Below are 18,431 nucleotides of genomic sequence, written 5' to 3' on the forward strand. Positions count from 1 at the left end.
TGGTGGATAATGTGAGTGGAACTATAGCGGGGGTTTTGTCTCAATTGGTGCATAAAACAGGGATGCTAGGCATGGGGGATAGGGTGGGGGATGGCACAGGGCAGGGAACACTGGACAGGGAGGGCACTGGGCTGGGAAGGGTGGACTGAAGCGGCAAAAGGCAGGGAAGGCTGGTCGGTCTACAAGGGTAAAGGGCAATAGGGGAAGGGCAGAGTAGATAGGCAGGCTGGCTGGACATGGGGAGGGGGCGCATGGGAGACAGGCTGATTGGACTAGGAGGGGGGTGCAGGGAAGACTGGCTCGACTGTGGGAGGGGCAAGGCAGGCTGACTGGACTGAGGGGTAGGGAAGGCTGGCTGGCTGGACTTAACAGGCTGGCTGGACTGGGGAGGGGCAAGGCAAGGCAGGCTAGCTGGACTGAGGGGGTGCAGGAAAGGCTGGGTGGAAATGGGGAAGACAGGCTGGTTGGCTGGACTAGGAGGGGGGAACAAGGGAAGACTGGCTGGACTGGGGGACGGGCAAGGCAGGCAAGCTGAACTGGGAGGGTGCAGCTAAGGCTGGCTGGACATGGGGAGGGGGAACAGGGAAGACAGGCTGGTTGGCTGGACTAGGAGGGGGGCACAGGGAAGACTAGCTGGCCTGGGGGAGGGGCAAGGCAGGGAAGGCTGGCTGGAAAGACTGGCTGGACAAGAGAAAGGGGGGCACAGGGCAGGGTCAACATACCTGTGTTCCCCTGTCCTGAGCCCGGCTAGCTGCTGCTAGGATTGCAGTGGCAATAATTATAGCCTAATAAAGGGGCCAAAATAACTAATCATAGTATTTATGGGGGCACAGTTATTTAATTAATTTACATTAATTTAATATTAGGGTCAATTTAATACTATTTGAAAAAACATACAAATTGTATTAAATGATGTAATATAATATTTAAGAAAGGAACCAAAACTATTACTAAACAAAGTAATGTGGCAATAATCTTTTTACTGTATGTTAATTAGGGCCATATTAATTAGTTAATGATGGAGGCACATACATGCTTACATTTGTAGTGCCTCATGTCTGCAATATGATTAGTGCTTCCATCATTAACTAATAAACATATTATTACCCCATTTCATTATTTTACTATTAAAATTGGTTCCTTTAAATTTCCAAAATATTATACTGTCCATTAATTATTTGTATTTTTTTATTTAGTATTAAAAAGCCTCAATATTAAATTAATTAAATAATTGTTTTTTATAAATACATTTATTGTTTTGTCCTACAGTATTAATTAAGAGTTAAAAGTACCACTTTAATACATATGTTAAACATTTTTTTTACTTGGTTCTGGCTGACAGCTAGCAAGCTCACCAGATATTTTCTGATGTTTTTTCTGCCAATTTCAACCAAATTTCCAGTGAGTTTGGCTTCTAAAAAACCTACCTTAAATCACTGCCAATTTGCGTCTGATGGTTTGGAGGCCAAAACTATCAGCGATTTGTGGCAATTTGCAACAAGTTAGGCCTCACCACCAAAATCACACTCCATTACATTTTCCCCTCTGTTGTTCATTGTGTGTTCAGTCCATTTATGGAAGATTTTCTGCATTATGTCTTTTAGTCCTCCTCTGGTTTGCAAATCCTAATCCAACCTCATTGCATTGTATTTCATCAATTGTACTGGATTTTTAACTTAGTGTGTTTTCTTTTTCTTGTGGATCATATACTTTGAATTCATGGGCTACAGTTGGCCTGGTTAATTTACCTGTTCCCTTCTTAACCTTTGTCTGTTCAGGTAGAGGTGAATTTTATTACTCGTAGCCTTGTGTAACTGTTGTTATAATTTATACATTGTCCTTGCTACAGTATATACAAATATGTCCTCGCACAACTTTACTGCTGTCATGCCAAACAACCCCTCTTGACATGCCATGTCCGGTGACACTCTGCTAACGCCAGGCATTTTTTTTTTGCAAAAAATGCATGTGATTTGATATGTGTCACTTATACTGTATATCTGTGTGCGACTGAATCTCACAATCAGCATGCGAAGTACTATGATGCAACGGCCGGAGCTTTTTTTCATGCCAAGTTCCTTTTACAGATTTAGTTGCACACATATATACAAGTGTTGCATATCAAATTAAACAGAAAAGTCTCCTGGTGCATAATAATTGCATCACAGTGCATCTTATAAGCATGCTTGACACTAGCAGAGTAACATGGAACCAGGTGGCTCACTCTTGCCAGGCTTATTGCGCTGTGTGGTGTATTGAGGAGAGATGTAGGAGGACACATCTGTACCAAATAGCTTAACTATGACAGATTAACAAAAATTTGTTAGATACACTTAAAGGACTTCACCTTGTCAAATAACTTAAATGAAGATAATTATCTACTCTGCATATCTGAATAGTAGACATACCCCCCTGGCTTCCAATTTCTCACACAAGTAAGGGTTTACAAACAGTTTAAAGGGTTAGTCCTTCAACTCATTTAAATAATCTCATCTCACTTAGAAAAAGTTCAGCTTTACCCAATATCTTTAAATTACTAGAAATCTTAGTACCTACAGTGGGACTTATAAACTACAATGGTGCTAGTCTAAACCAGTGGAATGACATTCTGGAGAGCAGGCCCCACAAGCTCTGCACATCAGGTCTTCCTTTGCAAAGGTCTAATATCATCAAGGGTCAAAGAAGTTCCCAGGTGTTGGGTGGTTTATTTATTTTTATAGTTTTTAGAAAGTTGAATTTTCATTTAAAAACCAAGTAAACTCTTCTTCTGATAGAGTCTGTATATCATAGGGAGAGCTGATACCATATTGGTCTACATAATTATACTCAAAATGTATAAGATTGCGCTATAGGATAATCTCCAGAAGACCATCTAGGAATGGGAGGCTGCTGCTGAAGCTGTTAGATAATGGTTGGTGTGGAGGTTAGCACAACGCATTGTATGAAAATGAGTACATGCAAGCTTAGTTGATAGAGTCTTATGCTTTTTGATCATACCTACACTTGGGTACAGACTTTGAATCAGACTATTATTTTGCCACTTTGTTATAGAAGGAGGATTCCAAAGACCTATACACCAGATACTACTGGAGACATAAGCAGTCAGAAATTAAACAGACTAGCTGGAAGTAGCATATCTTGTGAATGCTGTTGTCAGTATCTGTACTGTCTGGACCCACTGGAATCAGCATGCATCTGTGGGCACAGAAACTGGGACCACTGGAAGTAGATAACCAGATACAAATCTGTAATACTGGAAACCAGACTGGAACCAGTGACAAGAAGACTGAGATGGAACCAGCTGTGCTGGATGCCAAGCTGGGACTGGCTATGCTGGATGGTTGGGTGGGACCAGCTATACTGGGCTGGGACTGGCAATGTTGGATGGCGGATTGGGACTTGTAATGCTTCTGACTCTGACTATCCTGAGACCAGTAATGCCTCTGACTGGGCTGGGATCAGTAATGCCTATGACCGGGCTGTAACTGGTAATGCCTCTGATAGGGCTGGGTCCAGTAATGCCTCTGACCGGATTGGGACCAGTAATGCGTCAGACTGTGTTGGGATTGGTAATGCCTCTGACTGGGCTGGGACCAGTAATGATTCTGACTGGGCTGGGAATGGTAATGCCTCTAACCAGGCTTGGAACGGTAATGCCTCTGACAGGGCTGGGACCACCAGACTTGGACTGGTGACACTTGAACTGAACACCAGGCTGGAACCAGTGAGACGAGAGTCGTACCTGGACTGGGACCAATGGTACAAGACTAGGAACAGTAATGCTGGGAGCCGAGCTAAGTTCAATAAATGTAGTACAAATTCAGATCACTTGTAGACTGTTTTTGTGTATTTAGCACTTACTGTATACTGTTGTAGAAAACTGAGGAAATTAATACACTGTAATATGTGTTTGTTGCAGAGGTATACTTAAGATGTCAGGAGAACACTATGCTTGCAGCAAAGAACTGAGATAATGTTTTTTAGAATGAGCATACAGTTGAAGGCTGGAACTAGCACACAAAGCAGATAGATAATGTGCTTGCAGGAATATCATAGGTACAGTAACTGCACACAGTGATCCAGGAAATCTGCAGGAGAATGAAGGGTGCACTACTCTAGAGAGAAGAATGCAACTGGTTAAAACAGATATGAACTGAACTCTGCAGGACTTGAAAACAGCAGGCAGGAGCACACTGGAGTTAGATTAGGTGAGACTCACAGATGGAAGTACAATCAGGAGAGAAAGCCTCAGCAGCACTAAGATGCAGGCAAGACAACAAGACTGTAGAATTTGAGTGTGGTATAAGAGATAGTCAGTAATTAGATAGACAATGTCTAGATAGACACCAGATGTTAGACAGTCAATAGTTACACAGGGACAAAAGGTCGACAGGGACAAAAGTCAGACACAATAAAGTTAGACATGTAAAAAGGACGACAAGTACAAAAGACCGACGGTCAAAAGTTTGACATGAAAATGCTCAACACAAAAATTGTAATTTTTTTTTTGCCCTAATCTTCACCCTAACCCTCCCCTTGGTACCAAACCCTCCTTCCTGGTGCCGAACCCTAACTGTCTGAGTAAGTGCCTAACCATGGGGGTAAGTGCCTAACCCTAACCTCCAGTAAGTGCCTAACCCTAATGCTAACCCTAAAAAAAATTGTCGACCATTTTTGTATCGACCATTTTCATGTCAGACTTTTGACCCTGTTGACCTTTTGTACCTGTCGGATCTTTTTACATGTCTAACTTTAGTGCGTCTGACTTTTGTCCCTCTCGACCTTTTGTCCCTGTTTATCTCAGGGGCGTGACTATAATGGGTGCAGGGTGTGCGGTGCACATGGGCCCCTGGGGCCAGGGGGGTCTCGCACCATACACCCTGCACCCATATTACTTAAAACTTACCTCTCCATGGTCCCGTGCCCGGTGTCAGCTCTCTACAAAAAGCCAGAAAAATTGCCACTGCGCCCATTTTATCCGGTGTTTTGTGCATGCGCAGTAGACTCTGGGCACACTCTAGTGTCCAGAGTCTACTAATGCTAAAGTCGGCTGCCGGCTGTCGAGAAGAGAGGAGGGGGCCTCGGGCAGGGAATGCACACGGGCCCATTCCTCTCTAAAGATGCCCTTGGTCTAACTATTGACTGACTAACAACTGGTGTCTATCTGGACATTGTCTATCTAATTACTGTTTATATATATATATAGTCTGGTACCCATAGAATTCAGGGGCAGTTTCCAGCAGGCGCAGAATTTGAGCACACTGAAGAGTCTTGTAATCAGCGAAGTGCAGCTGGAAGTAGTTCTGAGCTTAAGACTGAGGAATAACAGGAGGAAATCATATCTAGCAACACTGAGGCTTAGCTTAAAAGATGCACAGGAAACACATGCTATTCTCTAGCTTGGAAAGCTCTGCAGTACTGATACTTGCAGAGAAAAACCCAGAAATACTGAGACACTGTTATTACATTAGGAATTGCAGACTTAATGCTAAACAGGATCCATGAATTCAGAAATGTGACTTGTTGCTCTGGCAGTGAGCTGGTCAACAGGAAGGGTTTACATATTGTACAGTAGGTGCAGCAGATTACAGTTAAAGCTAGAGAGGACTCTGACTGGAGGGTATGCAGTCAGCTGACAAGATCCAAAATGGTGATGTCCATGCATCAGTTCGGTTGAGTATACCCCTACCCCTCCTCTAACCCCAACCCTCCCCTGCCACAGCCTAACCCTGACCATCCCTGGCCCACAGCCTAACATCAACTGCCCCCTCCTGCATTCTAACCATAACCACCCTGCCCACGCAGCCTAACACTAACCATCCTCCCCCCTGCAGCCTAATGCTAACCATCTCCCCAGCAGCCTAACCCTAACCGCCCCCGCCTTTACAGCCTATCGCTAACCATCTGCCCCCTGCAGCCTAACCCTTACCAGGTCATTTAGCCCACTTGGACCTGTGCTACAGGTCTTCTAAGCATTATCCATAAAAGTGTTCCAAATGTTCAGATCTGTTTAAATCAATTATTTTTGTATGTTTTTAAATTATACTTAATGTAATAATAACATTTTAATATTTCACACTGATCCACATATTCACCAAGATATACCATATTGTTTAGGTGCCAAAGATTCAACCATAATTAGAAATCCAGGGATAAATACTGTAGTTGCATAAGACTGTCAGATGAGCATATAATTAAACTTAGTACATGGACTTTCACTTATTGCTTGTTGAATATACAGTATTCATATTTATGTTATTAAGGTCTTTTATTTCACTCTTTTGTATTTAAATGCCTTCCATTCCACTCTCTACTCCTGCACTCTGACACTGTACTGTATGTGCTACAGGGTTAGGATACCGACACCTGTAGGTAAGTATCCTAACCCTACGCCTACCCCTAAACCTAACCCTCCCCCCACAACCTATCCCTAACCGTCCCCCAAACCCCAATACTTATTTTCGGGATACCAGTGGTCCAGATGCTGGCGCCAGAATTCTGACTGGAGTAGGGGTATAAACTACATCCCCTCTGTATTATATACCCAACAATACAAGGACTTAACTAAACCTTGTGGAAACTTATTTTGGGTCTATACAAAATATCCCTCAGAGTGATTGCAATTCTTATGATAATTATCTGTGTTCATATTATTATATTATTATGCATACTATACTATAGTTGTCTAAGAATTTGATGCCAATGTTTTCATGAAATGGTTTAAAGTAAATTAAGTATAATCCTACAGCTTCTGGTTTATTAGTGTATTTCTTTTTCTATATAAACATTATCTGTAATTGTAACCATTCATATTTCAACATAACACCATCAGTATTATTACTCAATAGAAAAACTACATTACTGGCTAAAGGGATCATCAAAACAAATTACTAATCTTTTTCTACATGGGTGCACACGTGAAAATAGCTTCTGGCCTTTTAGCTAAAAACATCTGATTTTTATTATCTTCAGATCATACTACTAGCATGGGTGGAACAACAATAACCATACACAAATATGTTCTACAGGAAAATACATATTATTGAATGTTACAGCATATATACATTTTAGGACAGTTGCCGAAATTAATGAGGGTGAAAAAGCAAAAACACAATTATACTTTATTATAGTTTTAGTTGTTATTTTTTTTGGTGCAGTACATTGTAAAATTATTGTTTCCATTCCAAATCAATACCAAATAGGTTAACCAGGTTACAATCTAAATTAATTTTATAGTTTTTATTGATGCCCAGGGACTACATGTAATTTGAAAATGTTCATACATACATATAATCGGATGAAGTTCATCATCTTACCCTGGCAAGTTGACATTTTCTTAGAATCAGTATTAATTGATCTGTAGAGAAGATTGGAAAATAAATAAACTTCAAGGCCAAGGACGATGAAAATATGTTTATATAACACTGTGCTATTAAAGGTAATTGAAAACATGATTTGTGTACTGGTACATGCTCTTTTATCATGTTACACTTCCACTTTTGTGCAACTTACAGGTAACCACATTGATGGCAGCACCTGTGGGGTAGTTTAGAGATGTTCTTTGACAAGTTTTCTATCAAGGTAAAAAAAGATATTTCATTTGGCAGGACTGGAGACTGTGGAGAAGACAAAGTATTTCCTATTATACATTTAGGTGCATCTTTCTCAGAAAAAGGACTTTACCTTATCCCTATACTTTTAGGAGGGATACATTTTGGATCTTCTTGATGCACTTTTATGAGAAAATACATTTCTAGGCACAATTCATCAAATATAATAAAACAATCTCTCAGGATTAATTTAAGATATAAATTATGTCAAACAAGTAGTATCTTCAGAGATAAATTTAAAGGATTATTCATAAAGTAAAATGAGGTTGTACTTTGGAGTTATTGCTATTTGCACAATATTCTTTTCCCAGAATATCTGCCAACCCAATAATACAAGCACAGATTGATTATCTTTGTAATTTACAAGAATTGTGAAGAATTCCATTTTTGAAGTGTGCCAAATTATTTTAAGAACTGCTTGCCTGGATGGGGGGCTGTGGTGTGACAGGTTCCTGCTGATACAAAATGTTGGATTAGTTTCTTCTGATGTTTGATAGCAAGGGAGGGATAGAGAGGAACCTCAAAATTCCCAAAAACTGCAAAGTGGAATGTGCTTGGTGGGCATGTAGGTGCACAGTACGGGTTGGGTATGGGATCCCGGCAGTCGGGATGCCCCCGGTTGGAATATCGACAGCGGCATCCTGACAGTCATAATCCTGACACTATTAGGTAAGTACCGGGATGCTGACTACATCCCGTACAGTAATTGTGGTCCATAAATAAGCTTTACTTAATTTTTTGCTGACTAGTTTTGAAACAAAAATGTACACATCTTTTGCTGGTAGATATTTGATGTTGTTTCTGAAAGCTTAAAACATATAAAATCAAATACAATTCTTCCTTTATCAGCAATAGTGATGTCAGATAGTATCAGTATTATCAGGTATATAGTTAGCTACAATTGAGGATAGTTTGTAAATGATGACTGAAAGTACTTACGCTCTAGGAAAGTATACAAATTTTTATATATATTTGTGATAGCTTGTATGTTTGTATACTGAACCAACAGAATACAGTATGTACGAGTACAGTATGCTCTAGTTATGTATTTATTTCTTATTAATAGAACCTACTGCAGTACTGTACATGTGGTAAAGGAGTTAGGGCCTTATTTATCATGAAATACTTGCAGGATCCCCCAACTCCTATGGGAGTGACTTGCAGTAACCTGCTGTCATTACGTGAAGCTCTGTACACTGTATAGTGTGTGTGCAAGGAGTCTCGTTCAGTTTTTCTTTTGTCAAAGGTCAGTGGACTTCTATATGTACTGAAGAGAAGCCCATTGGCAAGTATGACTTTATTTATTTTTAAATTCCTCTGAAGTGGGAACCCCAAAAATAAAATGGAGTACCCTCTGATGAGGAACTACTAGCCCTGGGGTTAAATGACTAAAGGTAGGTTTTGGCTCTAAACCAAAACTGACCGAAATTGACAGCCATCAACATAATTTTGATGTCCACAAAAATTTATATTTACTGAACCAACTGTCAGGTTTCAGCTTCAATTGAAACCCGATGGCGATGTCAGTCTTTTTGTTGTTGTTGGGTTTGCCATCATATTTGTACTTCTAAATGCCATTGGTTTTGAACTGAAGGAACAAAAATCGATGGCATTTAGAGCAGCAAACTATTACTGACATCACCGTCAGGTTTCAACTAAAGCTGAAGCCCAATGGTTAGTAAATATAGATTTTTTTTAGATCAACACATTATTTATGTCAGTTTAGTAAATTTACCCCATAGAGTTCTATGGGGACAGCAGTAATCCGCAACCTGGTTAATATCAGAGATCTATCTGGTGATAACCCTTTAATAAGATGGACAAAGGGCTAAGGTCACCATTCTCTGGACTTTTGGCTGATCACAGTTTAATTATGGGATGCCGCCGGTCTCAATACCGACGTCAGAATCCTGACAAGGGACTTAAGATAGGCGTCAAAATACTATCTTAAGACGTCTATCTTAATCCCGACACCGGAATGCCGAAGGAACCAGCCCAAACGAGGTAAGTCCGGGGCATCCTTAGCGTTAGCTGTGGGGAAGAGGGTTAGGTTTAGGGAGTGTCGCCAGGATAGGGTCAGATTTTGGGGGAGAGGTTAGCGTTAGGCACCCCTAGTGGGAGGGTTAGGGTTAAGCAGCCCTGGAAGGAGGTTAGGGTTAGGCACCCCCCCTGGGAAGGTTAGGTTTAGGGTGCAATAAGGGGTTAGGTACCCCCAGGGGGTGGTTATGGTTAGGAACTATGGAGGGAGGTTAGGGTTAGGTACCAATAAGGGAGGGTTAGGGGGGGAGAAGGGTAGGGATAGGGTACTTACCTACCCTGTCGGGATCTTCTCCCTTCAGGCGGCCATCGTTGGGACTTCATACCCATTCTGAAATTATAGACCAGGGGCGCCTTAAGAGAGGAGGGGGCCCGTGTACATTCCCTGTCCGGGGCACCCTCCTCTCTTTCTGGCTGGCCGACCACCACAGCATCAGTAGACTCTGGGCACTAGAGTGTGCCCAGAGATTACTGCGCATGTGCAGATCACCGGGGAAATGGTGCGGCCACCATTTTCCTGGCAATTTCCTCAGTGCGCATGCATAGAATGCTGGAAAAATAGCCGCTGTGGTCATTTTCCGGCATTTTGGGAAATGCTGTTACACTCGTCGTGGGACCTCGTAGATGTAAGTTTTAGATAATATGGGCGCAGGGTGTGCAGTGCGGGCCCCCCCTGGACCTGGGGGCCAGTGTGCACCGCACATCCTGCACTCATTATAGATACGCCCCCGTTATAGACACCATACACTGTAAGCTGCAATAGGGCTTGACTCATGCAAATGATTACATTTTCTCTGTAAGGTGCTGTGTAATATAATGGTACAGTGGAAATAAAATATAATAATATTACTTGTTATTCACATCTGTTACCTTTCATTTGTGGCTGAAACAAATATTGTCTCATTAAATCTGCATTTGAAGGTGTAATTTGTTTTCCATTTAATTTTAATTCAATGTCTTTTGTGTCTTTTGACAACTGTACGCAGTGTACATTATACAAACTTCAATAAACTATATAACACTTCCCACAGTTACTAATCTTTATAAAATGGGCCATGTTTTAGTTTAATATATAGTATTTAAGGAAGTGTTGGTTATATAAATGAAACATGGCCAAATGATTTACCAATGTTTGAAAAATAATGGGACCCTTGTGTATGAGCTAACATTTGATCTAAATATCTGTTGCATAGTTACACATACAGTACATTAGTTATTAAAAGTGGAAAAAACAACATCATATGTAGATTATGCAGTCCTTATCAGAAGCTTTAACTCATATTACTCAGCAATTATCACCAACCAAAATTGAAGCGCAAGCCAGAAATCAGGCTGAGCATAATTAAACCCCTAGGTGTTTTCAAGCAGGGCCTTCCCATTTAAGATTTATACAGCTGATTTTACTCTAAGTTATAAGTTAATGGTGAATGACTTAGTATTACCCAACTAGTTTGGTTGGGTACTGGTTTTACGTCCTATTTGCCAGTACCAACCCAGACTGTGAAGTCCAAGGTTTGTTACTGATTTGGGCAGCAGGAACCCAATTATTTTTACATGTAACCCTCTTTTAACATTTTAACCTAGCAAGGCTTGCACATATCATAGTTATCTGTTCAGTGCTTACCCAAACTCACCTGCATCAGGTCTATTGTGACAGATCAGTGGGGTTTAGTGTTCACAGATTGGGTTTTTGTTCAGGAGTTGGTGAGAATGCTGAATGCAAGAAACTGGGTGATCTGATTAAGTTCCTATGCATGGAGTGAAGTCAGGAACAGATACTGATAGGTAGGAATGAGGCATAGCATAAGGTGTAGGCATAGCATAAGGTGAGGACAAAGCAACTAGACAGGAACTGTATAAAGTCTTTAGTACTTGAAACTGAGCTGAATGTTCCCCCAAAAAAACACAGGACTAGAGATAATTGAAGAATGTTCAGAGATGGGACCAGCTAGTTAAATTATCGGACTGGGAACAGCTGGATGAGATTCTGGATTGGAATTGGCTGGATGAATCACCGGACTGGGACCAGCTGAGCAGGATCTGGATTGGGACTAGCTGGACAAGTCACTGGACTGGGACTGGTTGAGCAGGATTCCTGATTGGGACCGGCTGGACAAGTTACTGGATTGGGACTGGCTGAGCAAGATTCCGGACTGGGACCAGCTGGAGAAGTCACTGGACTGGGAACAACTGATCAGGATTCTAAATTGCAGGATTCTGCAGAGGAACTGGATTCAGGCAGCAATACTGTGGACACAGAGAGCTGGGGCAGATTCACAGGAGCCAAAGAACACTGGGTATTGAAGACGTTTCACTGGTAATCTGTCAGTGCAAATGGAAGTCCTTTTATAGGGCTTGGTGAGTTCTGATTAGAACTGGGAGGCACATGACAGGAAACTGAACCACTATTAGCTATTTTGCAGTCAGGTGACTGGGACCAAGAATGTGGTTCACATGGTACAGTTTTAGTGGGTTTAGCCAGGATCTCCTGCATGTCTGACATGCAGGCATCCACAAGAGAATGCCCGGGGAGCAGTAGCAGTCTACAGGAAATGGAGCACTGTCAATTCACAGACAAGAATTGGAAACTATTTAATAGGTAAGTGGCGGGGATCAGGTGAGTGAACTTTGTGACATAATGTTTGGGTTAGAATTGCCATCTTATTATGGTCGATATTTTACTTTTGCTGTCGGTATTGATCCTAAAGGTCAAAGCTGACAGACTTTAGAGCAGACAAAAATGACAGACATCAATGTCGGGTTTAAATTGAAGCTGAAACCTCACAAATGGTAAATACTCAACACGCCACTGTAAGTGATCGATTTTTATACTCTTTGAACTTATCTGTTATTTTATTTTTGTTCTTTAGAAAGTAAACAAGTGTCATCCTGTAGCATCATCAATGCGACATATGTCATGAACTAACATTTCCCACTCATGGATTCTACCTCCACTGGTCCACACACATGCAAACTTGGGAAAAGTGCAACATGTTTGTTTGCCCTTCACACAGCTTTCACATGCTAGTCTTACAGGATTGTCCACTGACATCCCAATCACCATGCCATTTTGAAACTTTTCTATATTGTCATAACCTAGGTGTCCTACTCTCCAGTACCACAGCTCCATTGATTGGTTGTATTCAACAGCTACCATTTCATGACATTCCATTGTGTCTATGGTATAGAGTTGTTGGTACCAGCAGTTACAGTCCCTTTTTGCTTGTACACAATGCACCAACCCTTTGCAATTGGACTCTATATACTCTCCTCTCTAGTACAGTAATTGTAAGTAGATTAGTTTCTTAGTCCGGCAGAAATTGTACAATAGTACTTCAACATCTCCTATTCCTCTGACATTCACTGACTCACAGGACTGTAATGACTTGAATCAACTTTTATCACAGCTAAAATGCATTGTGGCTCCTGAGAGCATGTACCAGCAATCCTTGCAGTGGCTCTTTGCTATTGTACATTTACTCATTTCCTCTGTCATGTATAGGTGTAAGGCCTTATTTCCAAATTTGTGACATTTAAAACATCTATACTTAGGCTTTCTGTGCTTGAACTATTAGACAGTAGGACAACATTTTTTTAATTTATTTCTGTAGATACACAGTACACTCATGAAACTGCAACAATTTAGCACATGCAGTCTCTGTGATTAGATTCCTAGTACTAGACTCTAATGATCCTAAGAGGAATTCATACTCTTTCACAAGGTTTTGCAGCATCACCATTGCAACCTCCTCGTCTATTATGACACCCACTAAAGTCAATTGCTGAGATAACGTTATGTCAATATATGTGTTCATGTTATTGTAATGTACTAAGCTTAGTTGCATATAATGTGTGCCTCAAGTTAATTCTTCTCAGATTTTGTTTTTCATAAGCCATCTGCAGAAGCACCCACATATGTGCGATCACTGGACCATGAATAATGGATTATACATGTGATTTTACTTTTTTACTGCTATTGTCCCCTCATCTCTGTTTACTTCTTCTGGGCTTGGATTATTGCACTGCACTGTACATTCTTCATACAGGTGAATTAGGGTCTATCTGTATTAACTCAGATCCTCTTATTCCGTGTCATTGAATCATGTTGATCTTGGTATTGGCTTGTTCCACACCAAAGGTATCTAGAATTTTGGCAGCTGGAATCCTTCACAGTGACAACCTTGGATCAGATCCCACTTGTGTTAGGCTGAGCCTATAGCTGAGCTCATAACTTGTTAGCAGACAGTACACTGGGCCCTAGGTGTACAGAATATTAAGTGAGCTGTGCTGCAGAGGTGTTGGTGGTGGTTAGTCCACACATGGTACCCCTTAACCAGGTTTCAGGTTTATTTATCCAGGTAGAACAACAAGGTGGCATAGAGACACAGGAATAAACAGGTATACTAACAGTGCTGGAGCAGCCTGGAGCTTAAGGGGATTGCTAGGCATCGTAGTGCACTTGATGGCAAGTTTGTGTATACCCCAATGGTTAATGGAGATATGCACCTTAGTAATAGCGGTGGTGGTATAGGGTACTAACGGTACTCTGTGGGGCCATATGTGGTTCTTATGGCTGGGATACTCAGAGGGCACTTCCAGTCTCCTGAAATGCTGAGGAAAAAAAATGCTCAAACAGGGTGCACATGTGCAGTAGCGCATGTCAGAGGTCAGGCCTCCTGCTGTGCTGCAGTAGGTCCTAGAGACTGCCATCTCTGCTGCTATATGGATATGAGACTGTCCAGAGCACTCCTTATCAAACATGTTTTAATTCAGTGGCTATGGGTGATTGGAGGTTGGGCGGCTTGCTTTATTTACACACACTACCTGCAGGTGGATTTCAGATGGTTCCACTGCCATTAAATGCAGTTCCTGCCAGTATGTGGAGTTTGGGCATGTCCACTCTCTATATCACTAAGAGCTCTGAGGGAGGATTGGACCTTCCCTCATCTCTAGTACACATCTGCTAGACTATTTATAGTCATATTGTTATATATGTAACTTTTAATTGCATTAATGTTGTTGTTATTATTATAATTTTTATTGCTATTATTATTACTACTACTACTACTACTACTACTACTAATAATAATAATAATAATAATAATAATAACAACAATACAGAACCTTTGATCAAAATTGTGTTCAGTCTGCATATGTACTGTATTTATGTTCGTAAAGCTGGTCCTAATAAGTTTACATAAGTGACATTGTGTAAGTTTAAAAATCTCAACTAATGAAAGCTAGAAATGTAATGATGGGAGCATTAAACAAGATGTTCAAGGTAAGCTCTATGTACCTCATTTAAGTTTTGTACAATGTACCTAAATAGAAGAGACCTACTCTGCCAACTACTTAGCAAACTGGATATGCATGCTTGCCAACTGTCCCAATTTTGGAGGGACATGCCTTATTCATGGACCTCAAAGAGGAGGGACTTCATTTAAAAAGTGGGTAGATAGGGATGGGACTAGGTGGATCGGGCAGAGATTGTCAGGTCAGGAATGGGACTTATCCCTAATATGTGTGTAGCAGGTATATGATTGTGAAAGAACATCAGGACTACCTTTATTACATGTGTCAAATGTGTGTTTGAAGCATTCTTTTACACTGGGCAAACATAAAAGACCAAATTCATCTTAAAATGTACCCTCTCATCACCTTTTATCTCATTTCTATAATATTAATCTGCAAAATAAAACCTTGTCTTTGCATTGTCTTGCAAAATGAAACACACTGGTGCTGTAAGATAAGCTCGCTATCCACCCATCTCTGCTGATCTGCAAACGTCTACTCCTCCACAAATGCCACTTTCCTAGTCTGTAAACCTTACACTACGCTGAACTTGCGGAAATAAATGTACACGGTACCACAAAATGGAATTTTGCCCTGTGTATTCGCCATTTGGCACTTGAATAAGGCCATGTGTATCATATATTCAACTTCTATGCATATGTGCTCACAGGGATTTCCATACAGGATAGAAATGTCCTGGTAAATGCATGGAAAACTGAATCTGACCTCCCATGCAAAGGCATTTTTATAAATCCCAAGCACAAATAAGGAGAGAGCTATTGGAGTTCAAAATTACAAAAATAATCCTATATACCTCAAACATGAGAAAAGCATTTTTGATCTGGTACCCATATGATATACCGGCAGATGGGATAACAGTGGTCAGAAGACCGACAGCGGCCCCTGTCGGGTGAAGATCCCGACAGGGGCAGATAAGTAACCTAACCCTCCCCCTCTCCCCCCTAACACTAACCCTCGCCCGGTGGTGCCTAACCCTAACCTCCCCCCACTGGTGCCATAACCTAACCCCCCCTTCCCGTGCTCTAATCCTAACCCTCCCCGGACGGGGCTTAACCCTAACTCCCCCTCCCTGCAGCCTAACCCTAACCTTCCCAGGTCAGTGCCTAACCCTAATCCCCCAGGAGGTCACTAAACCTAACCCCCCCATCCCCAGCCTAATTCTATACCTAACCCGCATTCTTACCTTCGGGATACCGGCGGCTGGGATGCCAACATCAGTATGTTGATCCCTTCGAGATGCCAGCGTCGGTATTCTGATAGGCTTCGGGATTCCGGTGTCAGTATACTGATGTCCGGCATCCTGTCCGCCGGCATCTTGACTGGATCCCCTAAATATTATATTCTGTATATGCAACTAAATTTTGGGGGACATTTTGCCTGAATTCCACTGTCTAATGACCATATAATAAAATTATATTTGACACAATGTACTACCAAATGAAAGCCCAGTATTTAAAAAACAAAATATATAATAATAACTTTTACAGGTCTTAAAATAAAAGCATTATTACAATACAGCAGAAAAACACCTAAAATGTTCTGGTCAATAAATATTCCTATACACGGTCATTGAAAAAACAATTCCTGTTAAAAGTGTAGAAGCATGTTTACAAAGTCTGACTGCGCATCATAGTGTACCATTCTCATAATGAGTCTTCCCATAGCTCTCTATTATATTTTGTCAAGGATTAATGCTTGTGACAGCTGCAGGCAGTGGCAAAATCGTGAAATAAATACTTGTCAATGTAAAAGTGTGATAAAGTCGTACTATTAAGATATATTGAAGATATTAGATAGAATGATGTTTATTATATTTTAATGTGAAACCAACCATGTTCCCATTTACGTATGCACAATCAACAACAAAATGATAAATCATATTCTATTTGTTTCAAACTTTTAGTTATTTAACTGGCCCATAGACTGTATAAAGCCAAGGGAAAGTACTTATTTAATCTCGCATTGCACAGACCATTTAGAGTAACAATTTATTTTTTCCTTTTTTTAAGGTTTATCCAAATCACTTGGTCTTATTGAAGGATATGGTGGACGGGGAAAAGGTGGACTTCCAGCTACACTTGCTCCTGATGAAGAAGAAAAAGCTAAAGGACCACATGAAAAATATGGCTACAACTGCTACCTCAGTGAGAGAATTTCACTGGATCGTGCTATACCAGACTATAGACCAACAAAGTAAGTAACCGTTACAGGACAAGCAAGTATTTAGGTGACAAATCAAAAGGTTTCAATTAATTAAAAGTTAGGCTAAATTGATAAGTCATAAAGTTACATTTTTTTTTAGCACACACATTTCCAGCTGGATTTGTAATCTCTCAAGCTGCATGCACACACAACGATTTTTTTTATTGATTATCGTTAAACGATATCGTTTAACGATAATCGTTTGAAAAAATCGTTCACTTTCTGAGTCAAATGATGAACGATTATCGTTCATGCGTGTTCACGTTTGTAGTTTGTAGTTTGTAGTTCAGTCAGACTTGTCAACTGAACGATTTTCATTAAGGGAATATGCAAAAATCGTTTGTAGTTCATAAAAATCGTTCATTACACTTTAAAAAATCTGAAAGATAATCTGACAGAAAATCGTTCATAAAATCGTTCATAAAATCGTTGGTAACAAAATCGTTGTGTGTGTATGCAGCTTCAAAGGTAGGAGCACAGTGAAATTCCAGGCATAGATGAAAACCTGTATGAGTGAGACAATTAAATAGATTTGCAGGGCCACATATATTCTGGAGTTTACAGTGTATATTAGCCTATCTATTATTCTATTATGTCTAGAATAAATTTCTGTGACTTTGTAACCATCAATTTATGAATGCTGTTATATTTACTCATTATTTTAGCATCATCATTTGATATATATATATATATATATATACCTATATATATATATATATATATATATATATATATGCACAACAATATGTGGATACAGCACCGGTATACACAGTAGTGGGTAATTAATTGTGTTTAATTCATTCAACACCACCCAAGGATAGTGGCGTCAGCCTTAAGTCAATAATTAAGAGCTAATGGTGTTAGATAACCAAAGACTTATGAAGAAAATATGATTGACATATAGGTGACTAGTTTGCAACAAAGTGCTAGTGCATAAAAGTGACTTAAAATTTGATGAAAACCTTTTGAATATACAAAGTGCTAGTGCAAGAAGCTAACTTTTCATTTAGTGTACAGATTATAATTAATATAAATATAAAATGTAAAGTGCCATAATGAAATTGATAAAATATAATTTATTCTATATATCAAAGATAAAAAAATAATAAATAAAAAAATGAATGGGCTACACAAGATGATAATCACATAACAGACAGTACATAATTCAATGCAATATGGACATTATAAGATTAAATAGTTTAAAAGGAATAAATAAATAGGACAAAGTATAAGCTTATCTGTATGATAAAGAATTCAGGGTTCATGGGG

General features: G+C 40.2%; 1 protein-coding gene across 1 annotated transcript in view; it reads left to right on the top strand.

Annotated features, from left to right (window-relative positions):
• Positions 1–18,431, top strand: part of GALNT17 (polypeptide N-acetylgalactosaminyltransferase 17) — a 492,961-nt gene that overhangs the window by 172,717 nt on the left and 301,813 nt on the right. Inside the window, exon 2 of the mRNA XM_088445857.1 lies at positions 16,970–17,153. Within this exon, the coding sequence (XP_088301983.1) occupies positions 16,970–17,153 (184 nt within the window). The remainder of the gene's footprint in view (positions 1–16,969; positions 17,154–18,431) is intronic.

This window comes from Taudactylus pleione, unplaced genomic scaffold, assembly GCF_031769625.1.
Source record: "Taudactylus pleione unplaced genomic scaffold, aTauple2 ptg000391l, whole genome shotgun sequence".
NCBI lineage: Eukaryota > Metazoa > Chordata > Amphibia > Anura > Myobatrachidae > Taudactylus > Taudactylus pleione.